At 36.7% G+C, this 19,640-nt stretch overlaps 1 protein-coding gene across 1 annotated transcript in view; it reads right to left on the bottom strand.

Annotated features, from left to right (window-relative positions):
- Positions 1-3,129: 3,129 nt before the first annotated feature.
- The window catches only part of LOC148953670 (methylated-DNA--protein-cysteine methyltransferase-like), a 41,471-nt gene continuing 24,960 nt past the window's right edge, over positions 3,130-19,640 (bottom strand). The window contains exon 5 of the mRNA XM_089108416.1: positions 3,130-5,141. Within this exon, the coding sequence (XP_088964542.1) occupies positions 4,969-5,141 (173 nt within the window). The 3' untranslated portion in view covers positions 3,130-4,968. The remainder of the gene's footprint in view (positions 5,142-19,640) is intronic.

The following is a 19,640-nucleotide window of genomic DNA, read 5'->3' as shown; positions in this document are numbered from 1 at the left end:
AACCCAGACAATACAATCTGAAGATAATATAATAACCTACAACCTACAGACAATATAATCTGAAGTTGTTATTTTCCTGTTCCAAAAGCTCCTACATCAACGCCAGTAGAAAATTCAGTGTAAGAGTAGATAAGGAGCTCCACATAAGGAAACATGTTAAGAAAACAATTCTTGCTTCATAATATGCAGAATAATTATAGTTAATACATTTTTCATGGGGAGAACCTTTATCTTCACTTCTTTCATTGTTTTACAATTTTTCTCTGGAAAAAAAAAACAACAAAAAAACATGCATTGTATAACCATTTTTAAGTTTCGAAAATCAAAGTGAAACAACTGACATCTACAGAATTGTTTTATAGGCGGCATTGATCCTGGCAATTTCTGTTAATTATCAAGTTTCTCATCGTTTTCTGTATTATCGCCACTGCGTTTTGTATATAGTGGCATCTAATTTGTAGATCCCGTTTGTTTCCGCACGAACTTGGAAACTTAAAAATGCATGCTTTTTTTTAATTTAAAGAAAAAAAGGGTAAAACAAAGAAAGAAGTGAAGATAAAGGGTTTCCCCATGCAAAATGCGTTAAGTGTAATTATTCTGCATATTATGAAGCAAGAATTTTTTCAAAAATTTTTTGTTTCCTTATGTGGAGCTTCTTGTCTAGGCTTGCACCGAAAATTCTAATATAAAAGTATGAAACTTGTAATTAACATGACAAATAAAAAAAAAAAATTAGTCCGCACTGTTTCGAAAATAATAAATGAACAACTCGAAAAAGAGTTTCACCAAATCTGTCAACTGGGAGTTGCACAGTTGATGACCGCAACTTCACTACTTAACAACTTTTCACAACTTCAACTACTTTTTTTCTTTTTATTTCGCTGAATCTAGACTCTTCAGAGCTGTCGCGACTTTTTGATCCTGAGAAAGTTAGTTGATTCCCCTCAGAACAAGCTACTAGATAAAAAATCGGTATGGTATATTAACTCTACACTAAAATTATTTGACCGCCGTTGCTAAATTACAACCGAAGATGAGTGAGTTACTAATTAATTCTTTCTACCTAACCTTAAATTGACAGAGACACATCAAGGACTTTGCTCGGGTTTGGGCGGGTTTCAAATGCTCCGGCAAATGAACGTTGGCATCATAGGCCAAAACTTGTGTCACATAATAAAAGTGAGACCAGATTGTAAGCTGGAAAAATCAGAGTTTAACTTTTGTAAACATTAATAATTGACAAACCGTAACTCTTTCTCAGCGTTCTTAGGCTTTTCTTGGTTTGAAGGTTGTGTAGAAATATTTGTATAGAAAGACATGTCTATGTCCTGAAGAAAATATTGTTACAAGCCGTGCTGTGTGTCGTAAAACGTAAATTTTCAGTTAAAAAGTATCTTGTGGCCGTAGGCTTATTTTGCGCTGAGGTGCAAGGATCGAATGGTGTTAGACTGAAAGTGGCCAAAATCTAGGTTTGCTATTGGTTCTGTTAAGTACTAGGTTAAACATTCAAAGTTGAATGTCTGCTTTAATTTATCTGTTTTTATGCAGAGTTGCACAAGTATTTTCTTTGGCATTTTTTTTTCTTTTTTCCTTGGGATATGATAAAAAGTAGGGCGTTGGCCTCATTTGTTTCTATAAGAGTGATGAAAGGTCTAGAGGCAAAACTAAAATAAAAACAGAAAGTCGTCTTGTACTCCTTTAAAAAAAAAAAAAAACAATGTAAAAAAATAAAGTATGTAAGTTATTTATTTTGGACTGTGGTCTACAATAGCTTAGTGTGGGCACTCGCTTTTTTTTTTCTAGGTTTGTTTGGTAACTTTTGCTTGGTCATTTCAAAAGTTTAAGTAAGTGTATCTTTCATAAAGTGTTTCAAAATAATGCACTAACAAATGCTTCACCTACTTAAGACTTTTCGCATGCTGACCAATGGTCTGCGTTGCGCAGATACCGATCTCCTGATTCGCTGCTTTCGGCCGAGAGTGCAATACGTGGTTGGGGACACATCATCCGACGCTTCCCGTGTTTTTCTCCCAGATATCTCCAGGTACCCATTTAGAGCTGGGTCGACTTTGGCTGAGCTTACAGGATCACACCTTTGACCCCGTCCCAAATCAACGACACCAGGACTCGAACCCCTGACCTTAGGATTTCAAGTCCGGAGCGCCAACCACTCGGCTAGGACGGCTCGCTTCACCTAGGGACAAGAGTAAACTCTTGCCCCCCTCCCTCCCTAGCTACGCCACTCTGTTATTCTGACTTGGTCTCAGTGCTGATCTAGTGAACAATTTTAAGAAATTTTCTCAGTATTTTATCCAAATATGCTATTATTAAAAAAAAGTAGATTCTGTTTAATATTTTCTAGGCTCTTCAAGGGAAGGGAAGGATCAGTCCCCCTTTCAACACAACCAAATTGTTTTAGTGTCCCAAGCAACAATCTTCTCCTTCGGTCTTACCTTTGTTCACATCATAAGGATTTTTTTTTTCAAGCAAAGCTACCGGGTAGTTGCAAAGATTCAAAAAAAGCAAATTAGGATATCTGACATAAACTTAGCTCAAGTAATTCCGACCAGATTTGCGCTAAAAAATTTAAGTCAGGTGTAATATTTCAAAATGCGCATAAATTATGCTGGGCAGCGGAAAAACTCGAAGGTCCATTTTTTTTTTGGTTTTTTTTTTTACTATTGTTATTCACCAGTTTATCAAGTTTAAAGGCATCTAAGTTGTAGCAAATAATTTTTTTTATCCATCTGGAAAAACCGATTGTATCGTTCGATCGAGAGTGCTAAGTTTAAAAAATGTGCTATAACACACAGTTCGATTGTACCTTTCACATAAGGCCTGTTTGTATATTTGATTAAAAATTTGATATTACTGTGTCTTATTTGTTTTATAATTAAAGGTTGGTTATTTCAGAAGCGTCTATCGTTGCTACTATGGAAAACTGTTTCCCCAAAGTCGAAGCTATGTGAGGCGACTTCACTTTATTTGATTTCCTACAAAGTTCAAATGCTGTCCTTAGAAGACACTTTACATTGTGTTTTCTACGTTTGTGTCATATTTTGTAGAAAAATTCAAAGTGGTCGGCGGTGTTTGTGGGACGTACATGACTTCCTTTGCGTAACATTTCCAATTCAACGAGTCTCGTTTCGGATTGGAAAGCCCGGTTTATAAAATAAAATGTACGATAAAATTTTGTTGTCAGTTAAATTTTATTCGCCAATATAAATAGACTTTCTGAGCTATAAGTAACTATCAAAAACTGTATTTTACCAGACACCAAACTACGTTATCTCAAAGGATTTATTAAAAATAAAACTTAAATAAAATTGGCAATATTATTTGTCTGGAAAGCTATTTAAAGCTTGACTCTGTAGGGGCTGTTGAAAAATAAAATAATAGTCTATCTTAGGGGTTTGTTAAATGCACAAAAAGAAATAACGTGCGAGTCACGAGCTATTTCCCTATTAGGTGTTGCAAGGCCTTCTCTTTGTTTATATACGATGTTTCAAGGCCATCGCTATTTCGCAATACAAAATTGGCGTCATATGGCCATTAGAAATACCGTATATGTACGCTTGGGAAGGTTTTGTTCTATCTATGTCGTATAAAGTACAGAGGCTTTTACTACTAATATGTAAAATTTATTCAATTTAAAAGAATTCATCAAATGCTATTAGAAAATAAAAACTGCATAGTTTTAGAAATAGAGGTTAGACTGTCCCAAAAAGTGGTACGATCTTGATGAAAACAATGCTATATAATTCAAAGTTAACGTATACCCTGCTTCCACTTAAGAAATATAAATTTCTTATTATTAGGCACCCCATGGAGGAGAATGGCACCCCATGAACATTTTCTTTCCGCTGACCATTTCGAACCATTAGTTATAGATTGTTGAAAGAATTTTTGTTCGAGAGAACGTTTAAAGATAAAAAATGTTCAATACCTTAAGTGCCATTTCGCAAGTATCTGCGTCGGCTGACACTCTCAAAGACAAAGAGGCCATTAGCAAATTTGCTCAGCACGACATAGAGTTTCCGTTGCAATCTTGTTATAAACTGATAGGGGACCTTAAGAGTGGTCTAAAATTATAGAAACCTATAATTTCTTACTAATTGTTAAGAAAACAACGTGTAATGAATGAGTGTACAGCCTATAATGTGCAACCTCTGTTCGTATAAAGATTTCAATCAAGGTAGTTAGTGCAACACCATACTTCCAAAGCTGTCAAACTTTTCGATGAGACTTCTTTTGAGCTGATTTTTAACGTTTTCCAAGCAGTTATAGTAGACAAATTTAGAGAACCTTAAATAAAAAGAATCTTAGGAGACATTTATAATATTTAAGAGAACCTAAAATATTTAATGAAAATAAAAATAGAAAATACTGCTGCGTTTAAACAAAAAACAAACTTACGCTTTCTAATGATGCAGGTTACATTACATCTAAATACTTCTAAATCTCACACAAAACTAGAAAAGTTGTTTCTAGAAACTAGAGAAACATTTTTCTAACATATCCAGAAAAGCTGGTATCGGCTTTTAGTTTTTTGTCTTTTATTCGGATTTTATTTGGAGCCTCACAAACTAAAAAACTTTATACTAGAGGATATAGGGTGGTTCTTTAGGGTATCGAACAAACTTAATTGTGATTTTTAAGTAACAAAAAAGGTATCACATGTGCCATAAAGAGATACCACAGAGAATAATAAATTTGCCCTCTGCGCTGTCAAACAAAATTCAAACTTGATTAGTAAAATCATATTCAGAACTTGAAATGATAATAAGCTTTAATTAGTAACTTTATGTTTCATGCCCTGATATTGAAGAGACAGCCAAAAGACTTGAGAGTGCAAAATCAATTAAACACAAGTAATGTAAAGTTATACAAAATATATATAAGTACTTTAGCCTAGATGGACAAGCCTCTTGACAGGCACTTTTTTTTGCATCTTGTAAGTAAACTCATTCACTTATTCTCAACTTCCCTTTCTTCGTATTCAAGAAGACACTTCTTGATAGGGTTCCTTTTTCCGGAAGAATAGTTACCTAAGCTACCATCTGATTTAATGACCCTGTGACAGGGTATTATGAGGGGTATTGGATTCTTAGCCATCGCCGTACCAACTGCACGGACTGCTCCTAGAAAGACAAAAAGTCTATAGTAGCTAAAAAGAAATCTTTCAAATCTCTAAAACAATTATAAATTTTTTTTAAAATCGATATGGAGGGCACTACCGTTATTTACTTATCTCATTTCATCATTAATAAAAGTTAGGCTCGTGCACAAGAAGGGAGTGGCTTAGGGCCCTTACCTTCTTTCTTCCGAATCCTAAGCTCCATCATACATTTCTCTTTTTCATTTAATATTACCTTCCCATGCGTTGAGGTGCAAAAAGCAGCAGCAGTGGACCTTCAGTTCAGCCGATCTTGTGCCAGGGACCAGAGCTTATTCAGGGTAGTTAAAAGACTTGTTGCCTTTTTCTCCAGAAACCAACCTAGTATGTTGCACTACCTTCCCCTTCTTCAAAGAGCGGGTAAGAGAGGCGTCCTCTATTCATGCGGACCTTGTACCCCCAGTATCTCCATCTCCTTATTCTGATCTAGTTCGTCACCAGTGGATGTTCAGTACTTGTCCTTATCTGGGCGTTTGTCACTCCATTAGTTTCAGTGGACTTCAAGGATTTTACAGAGGCAATTGTTTTCAAAGCCAAGTAATCGTTACTTTGCATTCTTCCAATCCATGACTCATGTCTATACGTAAGCAGGGAGAGTAAGTTACTTCCAACAAGTCCGAGTTTCAGCTTCTGGGAGTAGTTTTTGGATTTCATTTTATGTTGAATGTCATCCTGGCAGTGAGCATCAAGGGCGATATCGTTGGTAAACTCATAATCATGTAGTTGATGCCCAAGGCTTAGCTGAATGCCCCCTCTAAATTGGCAGGCTCGAATTACAAAATCGAATCTTGGAATCTCAACAAATACGCCCATAAGCTGAATTCCAGGGGGGGGGGGCAAACCTCATCTAATTGGCGCTTTTAATGCTATATAATAGAAATCTCAGAACAAAAATATAAAAATAAGGCAGCATCATTCAGCCATATGGGCGCCCATTGTCACTGTAACATACCACTCTCCGTCTCTATTGCACATACAATCCATATAGACTAAAATAAGATGCACTTGCCATTGATTCGACTTTTCCAATAGTACACGTAAGCTAAGTACCAAGTGACAGCAAGAACGATTTGGACGAAGGCCATGTTATTCATCCCTTAATGCAGGGTCAACTTCCGTTTAGATTCTGCTAAATAAAACTTGACCCAGGACTTTGCTCCCAACGGATCTGAGTATTATGTCTCTCCAGCTATCACATACCGCCTTTTTTCCTTTCTTAAATAGTTCCACAATAATATCTTTATTCCATTCGGAAGGGACAGCCTCTTTCTCCCATACTTTAGTCTTTTTATTTAGTTTAACAGTCCAACATCCCCTGATGTTCGGACTTAGTAGGCTACAGTTATTCATTCCTGATATATTCCAGATGTGTGCTTTTGACAACCTGAATTTACTTAGTATCTCTTAATTTAGTTCAAAATTACCGTCAACATTCCTGAAAATTTCAACTTAATTCCCTTACCTGTTCTTCAATATTGGATTTACAACCTTATGATAGCATGGATGCACATACTGTCTCTTCATTTAATTGAAATTTCCCTCAACATTCCCTCTAGATTTCAACTTAAAGCCCTTAGTCGTTTCTTAGATATTGCAGATGTGCCTTTCTGACAACCTGAACGAATACAACTGTTACAATGTTCCATGACAGTTCCAAATTAGTACCCTAAACAGTGCCTAAGATATTGCCGATTTTTCCTTTAGAAAACATGGATGCCTGTATTGTCTTTTAGTGTTGTTGAAGACTCCCTCACTATTCCTTGAAAGCTTCAACTTATCACTCTTAGTCGTTCCTCAGATATTAGACATGCATCCTTTTGACAGCATAGACCCTTCAACATAACCTTAAGGAAATCAACTTAATACCGGCAGTAATTCCTGAGATATTGCAGATACACCCATCCGACAGCTAGGATGCAAGTAGTGTTTTGTAGTTTCAAAGTAGTTTCTGTTGTCTGTAGAAATCTGTAGTTTCAAACTAAAACAGTGAGCCGTTCCTGGAATATTGTTGATACAACCTTTGGACAACCTGGATGTACAGTCTTTTGATTTAGTTCACGTCCCCTCCCCCAAATTACTTAAAAGTTCAACTTAATAAGCTAATCCATTTTTGAGATGTCGCAAATGTGCCATTTTGACAGCATTAATGCACTTCGAATATTTTGTTAAATATCCCCCTTAACACTTTCCCGAAAGCTTCAACTTGGAATTCTTATCTGACCTGTTACATTGCACATACGCCCTTTTGTCAGCCTGGATGCATATTTTAACTTTTGATTATGTTCAGCGCCCCCCTAACATTCCCTGAAAGTTTCAAAGAAACACCCAACGCCATTCTTGAGATACTGTAGATATGCCTTCTTGACATCTTAGATGGAAATAAAGTCTTTTGGTTTTGTTCAATACCCGTCAAACAATTCCCAGACAAATTATGTTCCTCAGATATTGCAGATACCAATTTCGACAACTTGGATGCGAATAGTGTCATTTGATTTAGTTGACATCCCCTTCAGTATTTCCTGAAATTTTTAACTTCATACCCTTAGCCACTCTAAAAATAATGTAGATACGCCCCTTTGAAAAATCTTAACTAAATCTTTTGATTTAGTTAAAAATGTCCGATAAGTTTTGATTTGATGCCCAAAAAGCCGTTGGAGAAATATTTCAGATACGCGCTTTTGACCACCTGAATTCATGTAGTGTCCTTAGATTTAATTCAATATACCCTCCGATGTTTCCTACAAGTTGCAAGTAAATCCTTTTCACCGTTTCATTACAAATACGCCCTTTTGACAGCCTGGACACACATTGTATTTTGAATTAATTCAACACGGTCTGAAATTTAAAAGATACAGTAGCCAGTGGAAAATAAAAGGCTAATTTATAAGGCTCTCAATCGTCTTCTACCTGTCATGGGATAAATAAACTTTGCTATACGATTCTAATCTTCAAAAAAACTCAAGCAAGCTTAGCTTTCAGTAAAGCGCTATTTTTCCATATTTTTACAATTATCAAACAGTTCGTGGTAACGAACTGTAAGTAAGGAGCGACCCGGCTCAATGGTAACCGAAACTCTAGAAAACGGGTTTTTGATACCAATAGATACATCAAAAGAATCAGATTTCAAATATATAAGTTTCATCAAGTTTAGTGCTACCCATCAAAAGTTACGCGCCTGAGAAAATTTGGCTGATTTTCAAAAAAAGGGGGAAAGACCCCCTAAAAGTTATAGAACCTTAATGAAAATCATACCATCATATTCAACGTATCAGAGAACCCTACTGTAGAGGTTTCAAGCTCCTATCTACAAAAATGTGGAATTTTGCATTTTTTGCCAGAAGGAAGATCACGGATGCGGGTTTATTTGTTTTTTTGTTGTTTTTTTTCCCCCGGGGGTGATCGTATCGACCCAGTGGTCCTAGAATATCGTGGGAGGACTCATTGGAACGGAAATTAAAAGTTCTAGTGCCCTTTTTAAGTGACCAAAAAAATGGAGGGCAACTAGGCCCCCTCCCACGCTCATTTTTTTCCAAAGTCACCCGATCAAAATTTTGAGATAGCCATTTTGTTCAGCAGGGTCGAAAATATGATGAATATGTCTTTTAGGATGACTTAATCCCCCGAAGTCCCCAGGGGGAGGGCTAAAAGTTATGAACTTTACCCAATGTTAACATATAGTATTGGTTATTGGGAAGTATACAGAAGTTTTCAGGAGGTTTTTTTTCTGGTATTGGAGGGGGATGGGTCGGGGGGGATGTTGGAGGATCGGTCTATGAAGGAAGTGTTCATGGGGGAAGGGAAATTGCCATGAAGGGGGCGCCGGACTTGCCAGCATTATTTATTGGTTATTTGGAATTATACAGAAATTTTCAGGAAGGATTTTTTTCTGGAGGGGGGGGTGGGGCTAGAGGAGGGGATTACTCTGGAAAATATTTCTGTGGAGGATGTTTCTTTGGGGTAAGGGACATTTCTATGAAGGGGTTGCCGGATTTCCAAGCATTATTTAAAAAACGATCAGAAATTAAATAAAAAAAAGCAAGTTTTTTCAACTGAAAGTAAGAAGCAACATTAAAACTTAAAAAGAACAGAAATTATAACGTATGTGAGGGGGTTCTCCCCCAAGTCAATACCTCGCGCTTTACGCTACAGTTTTTTTTAGTGCTTTCAAAAGTGCTATCTATTCTAATTAAACGGCCGTTGTGATTCAGGGGTTTGTGAATCAATTTTTTTTTTACTTTTAACGTAAAGAGCGCGTTATTGACTAAGGGGAGAACCCCCTCATATACATAATAACATATACGTAATAAAACAAAACAATAAAAAAAACAAGCGATACGGCTCAATAGTAATCCAAACTTTTAAAAACGGAATTTTGATGTCAATAAACATATCAAAAGAATGTGTTTATAATGCTGATTCTAAATATATAAATTTTATTAAGTTTAGTATTACTCATCAAAGGCTACGAGCCTGAGGATATTTACCCGATTTTTTAAAAAAGGGGGAAACATCCCCTACAAGTGAAAGAATTTTAATGAAAATCACACCGTCAGATTCAGCGTATCAGCAAACCCTATTACACTTGTTTCAAGCCCATATCTGCAAAAATATGCAACTTTGTATTTTTTGCCAGAAGAAAAATATACGAATATAGAAGTTAGTTACGTAAGTTAATTTGTAAATTACGTCATAACCAAATTTAGAGACATCCATTTAGCAAAAGAAAAGTAAAATTTTTATGCAAATTTTGTTTACTTATTCAATGACGGTGAGGCAAAATAAAAGCTGCATTAACTAAAAAACGATCAGAAATTAAATAAAAAAACAAGTTTTTTAAACTAAAAGTAAGGAGCGACATTAAAACTTAAAACGAACAGAAATTATTCCGTATATGAAAGGGGTTGTCCCCTCCTCAACTTCTCACTCTTTACGTTAAAGTTTGACTCTGTCTCACAACTTTATTTTTTTAAACAATAAAAAACTTTAGCGTAAAGAGCGAAGTGTTGAGGAGGGGACAGCCCCTTTCATATACGGAATTATTTCTGTTCGTTTTAAGTTTTAATGTCGCTCCTTACTTTCAGTTTAAAAAACTTGTTTTTTTATTTAATAGTGAAAAAGCACGAGCCGGTTGATTTGAAACAGTTGCTCAAAAATATACTGCATAAATTACAAATCAGTCATTTCTGTTCGTTCAAAGTTTCAACTACCCTCTTTACTTTCATCCAAAAAACAACTTTAAAAAATTAAATTTTTGTTCATTTTTTAGGTATAAGAATAGACAAAGTAAACCTTATAAAACAAAATCCTTATCTAACTAGGCAAAGAAACTATAGAAGTCAGAATAAGTTTTTGCTCAAACAGTATGTTACAAATTGGCTTTGCTTCGCATCTCTGTTAAACTTTCCCTTGAAATCCTTAAAACATATGTAATTTTGTCACCAAGTCCATGAGGCATATCATCCTTGGCAGTTTTGAGGTAGATGTACATATTTTAGTCCTGTGGTGATGCAGGGGGTTTGATCTCAGCTTGGTAATATGGGAACAAGAATTCGCACCCACCTGTAGCAACACACTGCAGGGTTGACACTAAAGGGCTTGGCACAAGTAGCTGATTTCGGGAACTGACTTCCAAATCAGCGCCGATTTTAAAAGAAATCGGCGTCGATTTGAGCTTGAAAAACTTTCTAGTTTTTGGCGCCGATTTATAAAATCAACGCTGATTTTCATCATGATCATCACAAAAAAATAGGGATACGAATAAATAGTCAAAGCGCGTCTGCATTTGGCAGATTCTGCAAATCTGCCAGAATGCCGAATCCGCAATCATTGTCATCTCCATTTGCGGTCATTCGGCCAAATATTTAAACAACAGATTCGTGGGTGTAGAAAAAACAAAATGGATATGCTTCAGATGCGTCTCGTTCAATCAAATTTAGAATTAATGATCTTGCTGCAGAGTTTATCTATGATAACAAACTCGATCTTCATTAATTTATCAGGGTCTAGAAGGAGGTGAGACAATGTAAATTCACAGCTCATGGAGCTGCAAAAGCTCAGGAGGGAGCTTTATTCTAAAAGAATCTGGGTTATGCCTCAAACTCACGATTGGCGGGATAATATTCGTGAAAGGTACACCAATGCTGAGTTCTAAAGTTATTTCAGAATGAACTGGGACAGCTTTTATTGGATTGTGAATAAAGTAGAAAATGCTAGGCTATACAAACAAATGACACAAAATTCAGGCCAGCAATTAGAGTGGACAAGAAAGTTGCTGTTGCCATCTATATTTTAGCAACAAACAGTGATTATTACCTTAAAATTACCTTAAATCGCACTTGCTAGCTATAGGACAAATCCTGTGATTCGTCCTAACAGTAGGCTCACTATTTGGTTTGGGAAGGAGTACTGTTGGGAAGTTCTTTCATGATTTTATAGATGCTGCACTGAGAGTTATTGTACCAGAATTAATCAAATGGCCTACCAGCTTGGAACAATTAATGGTAAAATAAAAGGAATTTGACGAACTTTGGGGATTTCCTATGACTCTCGGGGCTATAGACGGTTGCCATGTCCCTTTCCACCCTCCCAAAAGATATCAAAGTGACTATTATAATTTTAAGGCCTGGTACAGTGTGCATATGCTTGTGATATCAGATGCCAAGTACCAATGTTTGTATGCTAAAGCAGGCATACCAGGTAGATGTAGTGATGCTGGTGCATTTATGTCCACCAGTATTTACCAAAGAGCTATGAATGGCACTCTCTTTCCAAGCTATTCAAGGTATTTGAATGGTGTCAAGATTCCATTTCATCTTCTCGGGGATGGGGCTTTTAGACTAGAGGCTTGGATGATGAAGCCTTTTAGAAAGCAATCAACTGAGCCAGAAGAAATTCTTTTCAATAAAAGGTAAGCTTTTTGCATTTTCTCTAGGCTCCAAAGCTTTCATCCAAAGATTATAGTCTACTTCTTGAGCTCTCATTAGCTGACCAATTCATGTCTGCTTTATTTAAATTATTTTTGGTTGTTAGAAACTTTGTAGGTTAAATTAGAAAAAAAATATCATTAATTTTCCAGTATAATTAAAAACTATAGGTATTGGAATAAAATTGCTATATTTGACTGTTTATTTAATGAGAAATACTTACTACAACAAAAAATAAAGCTGTTAAACTTGTTGTTAAGCATAACCAGCAAATGGCTTCCTTTTTCTTGTCACTGTGAACAGAGTAGGGCAAAAATGTAGAGGATTTAAGGTCCATGTTTTCTCTAAAGCAAGTAATTTGGCTTGTTTTTTTTTAAGTAAATTTCTCAGAATAGTATGTCCAGAATCAGTCAAATATTTCTCAGCTTAGTATAGCTACACAGCTTAAACACTTAAATATGTTATTAAACCTAAATGAATAACAGTTAGAATTCCAAGCTCAGAAGATAATTGGTTCCATAAAAATTAAAAGAAAAATCAATAATGATTATTGTTTTAAAAGCCCTAGGACAATGACAATACAAACTGAAAAATTTAATTATAATGAAATCCTGTTATGGATATGACTTCAAAAATGAAAGATCTAAGGTTTATGTTTCCTGTGCAAGTTTTGGTATGCTATCTTTCTGCTCTCCTATAGTTTGTCAATAAAAACAAAAAATTTTAATATTTTTTCATAATTGAGATTTCGTTCTATCCATCTACTGAATTAAATTTTGAAAATTTTGTGTAAACTGTTTTACAAATGAAAAATCAAATGTAAGTTGGTTGAACATTGTTGATTAAAGACAAAGTATTAATTTTATGCATGGTATTTAAGGTTTATATTCCCTGCATATGTTTTGGTATGCTATCTTTCTGCTCTCACAGTTTTAACATGTGAATAAAAACAATCACTTTGCTACTATTTCATAGCTGCAATTCTATTCTATCCATAATCTGAATTAAATTCTGGTTTACCCTGTTTTTAATATTAAAAAGAAAATGCAAATTGATTGAAAGTTATTGAAAACAAGACAATTTTTGTATTTTCTTGAGCAGTTTATATCCTTCTCTAAAAGAAAGTAAAATCATGATTCTTGCCAGTCAATGAATTGATCTGAGATTAAGGACCCCAGTAATATGTGCAGACCTTACCTTAGGACCATAGGACTGTGTCACTTTCTCTTGTAGGTTATGAAACTCCCTCTTGTAGGTCTTATACTCTGATGCTTGTGTCCAACCACCCAGCTCTCTTGTGTGTAATATGTTTAAGAAAGTTAATTTTATTTCAGTGCCTAGATTTGTCATGCCCTAAGATATTTTAGATGATTTTGCCAAAGATGGTATCTCCCTTTAATACCTGGTCATTATAAAGAATCATGTACTACAAAAATAGAGTAAAACATTTTATCCAAAGCTCTAGATTGTAAGAACATGTCTTTTTAATTTTGTTCATTTTCTTTTTGTTTTAACTACATTCTAACTTGGTGTCTCTTATCCAATCTTTTTCCTCACTATGTCCCAGTTGTTTTTTTTTGTTTTTTTAATTTTAATATTATTTTCTAAAAAAAAAAAAAGTAAAGTTTTAAAATTAATAAACCTTTAATCAGTTTTTGAATTTTTATTTTGCTTTTTTATAAAACTATTTAGAATTAAGGGCTATTTTTTCGTTTCTTTTAAGCAATAGATTCTTTTTTTAGGTTGTCCAGAGCAAGAAGGGTCATTGAAAATCTATTCGGCCATGTCAAAACCAGATTTCCAAGGCTTGCTTATAGCTTAAACTTTAAGTTTGGGACAGAAAATAAAGTGTGTATAGGAGCTTTAGCACTTAATAATTTTTGCTCAATGAGGAACTTTGAAGTGTTGCAGGAGTGTAAAAATTATTTGTCTGGCCTTGAAAGGCATTTACAGAATTGCAGGGTAAACCGTGTCCAGGTCATTGGAGCTCAGCCTAGAATATTCCTGCATGAAAGTCACCAGGGGGTCTCTACAAGTGGATCTGATGTCTGACAAGCCTTAGTGAGTCATTTTTCAGCCAGAGGTATCTGTGGTGAAAGACCCAATTACTGAGCTGAGAACTAAGCTGAGATCAATCACGCAACTATTAGGGTTGCTAGATATATTTCTGGCCTAGGCAACACTAAGTGTTGCCAGGTGCAATCTGACATTTCCATTGGAAAGTTTGAACTTTTGTAGCATAAATGTACTCAGAACTTTTTGACTAACGACAATTGTTTTTTCTTTTACAGGGTCTTGAAAAAATCAATGTGGCCAAAAAATGGAATTAACTCGTGAACATTTTCGTGCGATCATTTTTCACAACTTTCGACGTGGATTATCACGACAAGAGTGCATCGATGAACTTAAATCTTTGTATGGCGACGAAGCACCATCCTACAGCACTGTGAAAAAACTGGTACAACGAATTCAATCGTGGCCGACGCTCGCTCAAAGACGAATTCCGTGAAGGTCGTCCCAAAACAGCCGTTGTGCCTGAAAACATTGATGCCGTACGTGAACTGATAATGCAAGACCGTCATGTGACATACCGTGAGATAGAGGCATGCCTAGGCATTTCTCCCACCAGCATACATTCGATATTGCATGAACACCTGGCCGTAAAAAAAAGTTTGTTCTCGTTGGATCCCGCACAATTTGACAATCGCTCAAAAGAAGGCTCGTGTGGATTGGTGTAAAGAAATGCTAAAAAAATACGATCGCGGTGCTTCAAAAGACGTTTATAAGATCGTCACAGGTGACGAATCATGTATCTATGCGTATGAGCCCTAAACAAAACAGCACTCGACCGTGTGGGTCTTCCAAGATGAGCCAAATCCAACGAAAGTTGTTCGTGGAAGAAGCACTTCGAAGCAAATGGTCGCCTGTTTCATCGGCAAAACTGGTCATGTCGCGACTGTTCCGCTTGAGCAACGTAGGACGGTCAATTCTGAGTGGTACACCACCATTTGTTTGCCTGAAGTCTTCGGAGAAATTCGAAAAACGAACAAGAGAAGACGCATCATTCTGCACCATGACAATGCGAGCTCTCACACATCGGCTCAAACCAGCGCCTTTTTGACCGACCAAAACGTCGAATTGATGGGTCATCCGCCGTACAGCCCTGACTTGGCACCCAATGACTTCTTTTTATTCCCACACATCAAGAAAAAATGCATGGACAACGATTTTCGTCGCCAGAAGATGCTGTTGAAGCATTCAAATACCATGTTTTGGAGGTGTCTCAATCGGAGTGGAAAAAGTGCTTCGAAAATTGGTTTGAGCGCATGCAAAAGTGTATAAATCTAGATGGAGAATATTTTGAAAAACAATAAAACAATTTTCGTTGATAAATATGCGTATTTTCATTATTAGGCCAGAAATATATATAGCAGCCCTCTAATAAAGTACATACGGTAGGTGCCAAAAATCAAAATCTGTGCATTAATTTCACAAAACGTTCCAAAAATTCAAATCAAAAAAACAAGTTTTTTTTTTAACTGAAAGTAAGGAACGACGTTAAAACTTAAAACGAACAGAAATTATTCCGTATATGAAAGGGGCTGCCCCCTCCTCAACGCCTCGCTCTTTACGCTAAATTTTTTTACTGTTAAAAAAAAATAGAGTTGTGAGAAAGTCAAACTTTAGCGTAAAGAACGATGCGTTGAGGAAGGGGCAGCCCCTTTCATATACGGAATAATTTCTGTTCGTTTTAAGTTTTAACGTCGTTCCTTACTTTCAGTTAAAAAAAAAAACTTGTTTTTTTATTTAATTTTTGAACGTTTTTGAATTAATACAGGTTTTGATTTTGGCCCACCGTACATGAATAATTAAAACAAATTTTGCATATTAATTTCACTTTTATTTGGTTAAATGGCTTTCTCGAAACTTGTTTAATTTTATTTACTACTACTACTACTACTAACAACTCACCGCAGCACCAAGCCGCCTGAGGCCAACACAGCTACGCACGCTCCTCCTCCATCCCAATGTATTCAAAGCCTCCCTCTTTACACCCGCCCACGAAGTTCCCATTTCCTTTAAATCTTTCTTTATGACGTCCTCCCACCCCAGACGGAGACGACCTGCTTTCCGTTTAGCCCTAGACGGTTGGCCGAAAAGAACAATCTTCGGCAATCTGTCATCCCTCATCCGCACAACGTGCCCTAGCCACCTCAACCTTTCTTTAATTATAGCCCCAGAGAGCGGTATTGAACCAAATTTTTCGTATAGCCTACTGTTTGAAATACGGTCAGTCAGCCGGGTACCCAGAACAATCCTTAAGCAATTTCTCTGGAAAACATCTAGCAAATCTTATCCGCTTTTCGGAGCGTTCAAGCTTCAGAGCCATATTTGACCACTGTCATCACTGTAGCTTCTAATATTCTTCTTCTTCTTCTTCTTCTTCAATTATAGGCTTCGGATGAATCCATCTAACCTTTTTCGTATTGTATGATTATGTCAGGGGTGTCCTGGGACATTAAATATAGAGATTAGACTATTATTATTCAATAATATGCTTTATACATCATTGATGAAACCACCTATATTTAGGCAGTTAAAGACAGCTTTGAACAATTCAGCATCATCAGTTGAAGAGTGTCTCCTTTGTGTTAGTTGGTCAATATTAGGGGTTAGCTTGAGGCGCTTGAGTATAGCAGATAAAGTTAGCCATTCTTTTTTATGGTTGAGAGTTGCCGCAGGGCAACCAAAAAGAATATGGTTGATGGTCTCATCATAGGTTTGACATAGGCGGCAAAGAGGGCTCATTACTGTTGGAATGGTTGTGTTTTGATAGTGATAAGTTTGGCTGTTAAGGCCAGTAGCATTTGGTCGTATTCTGTGGTACATCTATGAGTCTTTCCGGGATGTAAATGGAGAAAGGTTTGGTGGACATTGGTTTGCTAGATAAATTTTTAGGCGCCAATGGTTTACATATCTTACTGGGATAGGTCTTCCAGAAATTATTTCAAGCTGAAGGGCAGATTTAGCTATTTCATCTGCCTTGTGGTTCCCTTTTATACCCATGTGACTTGGGATGTACTGGAATTTTGTGGATATACCTTTTTTAAGTAGTTGGTTCAATAGTACAAGAGTGGTGGAGGTATCATTGTCTGGGTAGTCTGAATGTTCTGGTGATATTGAGGCAAGGGCTGATTTTGAGTCTGAATAAATTATAAGCGGGGTGTTTCTTGGGGGGTTTGGCATCTTTATAATGGTTTCCAATGCACTGTTGATGGCAGCTATTTCAGCTGTCATGATACTCACATCATTTTGGAGCCTTTCAGCAGCTGCTATACCTAAAGATGGGAAGTGAACTCCACAGGCAGTCCTGGAATCTGTTTTTGAGCCATCCACAAAAATTGGGAGGTGGTGGATATATCTCTGAGACTCAAATTCATGAAATAATGATTTTACATAGGCAAGGGAAAGGTCTGTTTTAATAGCTGGCGCAAACAAAAGGTTCACTTCTGGGTAGTGGTTAGCCCAGGAAGGTATCCGGGGATAAATTTGAAATAAAGAAGATGAAGGTATGGGGTAGGTCATTTGGGTGGTTGCAAATTCCCGTGCAAGGCCCCTAAAAGCTCCAGGGTTTCTTAGCCAGTCATGTAATCTATGGGAACTGTTACCTTCAATTTTTGTAAAGTAGCGGGCAAGTAGAATGTCTCTACGCATGGCAATAGAGGTGAGACCACTTTCACTGAGGAGGAAGTTGGTTTTGGTGTGATTCCTGAGGCCAAGTATAGTACGGATCATAGTATTCTGGACGGTCTCCAGACTGCATAGTAGGGTATTTGAGCATGAGCCATATACAATTAGTCCATAATCAATCTGAGATCTAATATAAGTCTTATAGAAATTTATTAGAGTTTTTTCATGGCAACCCCAAGGCGTATTGAGTAGCCTTTGTAAGATACGCATTTTCCTGAGGCATTTTATTCTCACATTTTCAATGTGGAGCCTGAAGGTTAGTTTTTGATCTAGAGTGAGGCCAAGATATTTGATGTGTTGTTGCTTTTGGATGACAACACCATTTAGGGTTAGTAGGGCAGATTGGGGATTTCTCCTGTTATGAAATTGTACTATAGCTGATTTTGATGGGGCGGTGGGTAGGCATGAATTGTTGGAGAAACATTCAAAGGCATAAAGCGACTTTTGTAACTTGGATTGGGCTAGTTCAAAATCATTTGAGGTAGACCATAGGACTATATCATCTGCAAACTGAATATTTGTTTGGGGTAGGTTAAGATCCCATAAATATAGTGAAAACAGGAGACAGCTGAGGACAGCACCTTGGGGAAGGCCTTTGGAGACAGACTTTTTAGAAGAGATGTAGGAATTTACTTGGGGAACAAAAGAGCATTCAGATAGGTAACTTTTAAAGAAATTCACTACAGGTATTGGAAAACTCATTTTTGATAATTTTTGAAGTAGCAGTGGATGTTGGATATTATCATATGCATTTTGGAAGTCCAAGAAGGCTGCAAATAGGATTTGGTTACCTTACAGACACTCAGATATGGCGTTGGTTAAGCAAACAAATGCATCAATGGAAGAATGATATTTCCTAAATGCTGTTTGGGTATGTGGGATGAGGTGGTTAGACTCAGCAAACCAATACAATCGGGAGTGGATTATCTTCTCATATAATTTTCCCAGAACTGGGGTAATGATAATGGGTCTGAAGGAGTTGGGGTCCTCTTTGGGTTTATTTTGTTTTAATATGGGGATGATGAGTGATGTTTTCCAAGCAGATGGGAAGAAGGAGTTGCTCCAGGCATTGTTGAAGAGAGATAAGAGTACTTTTTTAAACTCTATTGGAAGGTGTTGGAGTAAAGATGGATGGATCTGGTCATGGCTGCAAGTTGTTTTGGGTTTGATTGAATTGATTGCTTTATTCAGCTCAATCATTGTAAAATCTTGGAGTAGATACTGGGACCCAGGCAAGTCAAAATGGGGTCTTAGGCTGATCTGAGGTGGATTATGAGAGGTGTTTTTGAATTTCTTCTCATAAAAATCTGCTAAAAATTTAGCCTTTTCTTCGTTGGTTTCCAGCTGCTGACCATTTAGAGTTAGCTGGTAATGGAAGGGGTTCTGTGTGGAGAATTTGCCACACATCTTGTCTAGGAATTTGTGAATCTTTGACTCTTGCGTTTTGTGGGACACAGATAAGAGAAAGTATTTGCAAGCCTCTTCTTTTGCAAGTTTAATTGTTCTCTTAAGTTTTGCCTCTGCTTGTAGCTTTGCAATATATTTTCCAGTGGATGGATTTCTCTTGAAGGATCTGATGGCATTCCTTTTATTGTGCCAAACCTCTTGGCAAGAGGATGTCCACCATGGCTTAGGGGGTTTGTTATTTTTCAGTGTTTTAGGGCATTGGGACTGGGGTATTGTAAGTTTTGCAGCATCAAGAAGTAGTGATGTGAGATTTTTGGAGAGTTGGTTTGGGTCAGTGGAGAGTGAAGAGTAGTCATGGTTTGAGAGAATGTGGGAGAAGTTTG

Source organism: Artemia sp. Qi Xiang Cuo, chromosome 3, assembly GCF_049724085.1.
Source record: "Artemia sp. Qi Xiang Cuo chromosome 3, ASM4972408v1, whole genome shotgun sequence".
Taxonomy (NCBI): domain Eukaryota; kingdom Metazoa; phylum Arthropoda; class Branchiopoda; order Anostraca; family Artemiidae; genus Artemia; species Artemia sp. Qi Xiang Cuo.
This window is presented reverse-complemented; position numbering and strand designations above follow the sequence as displayed.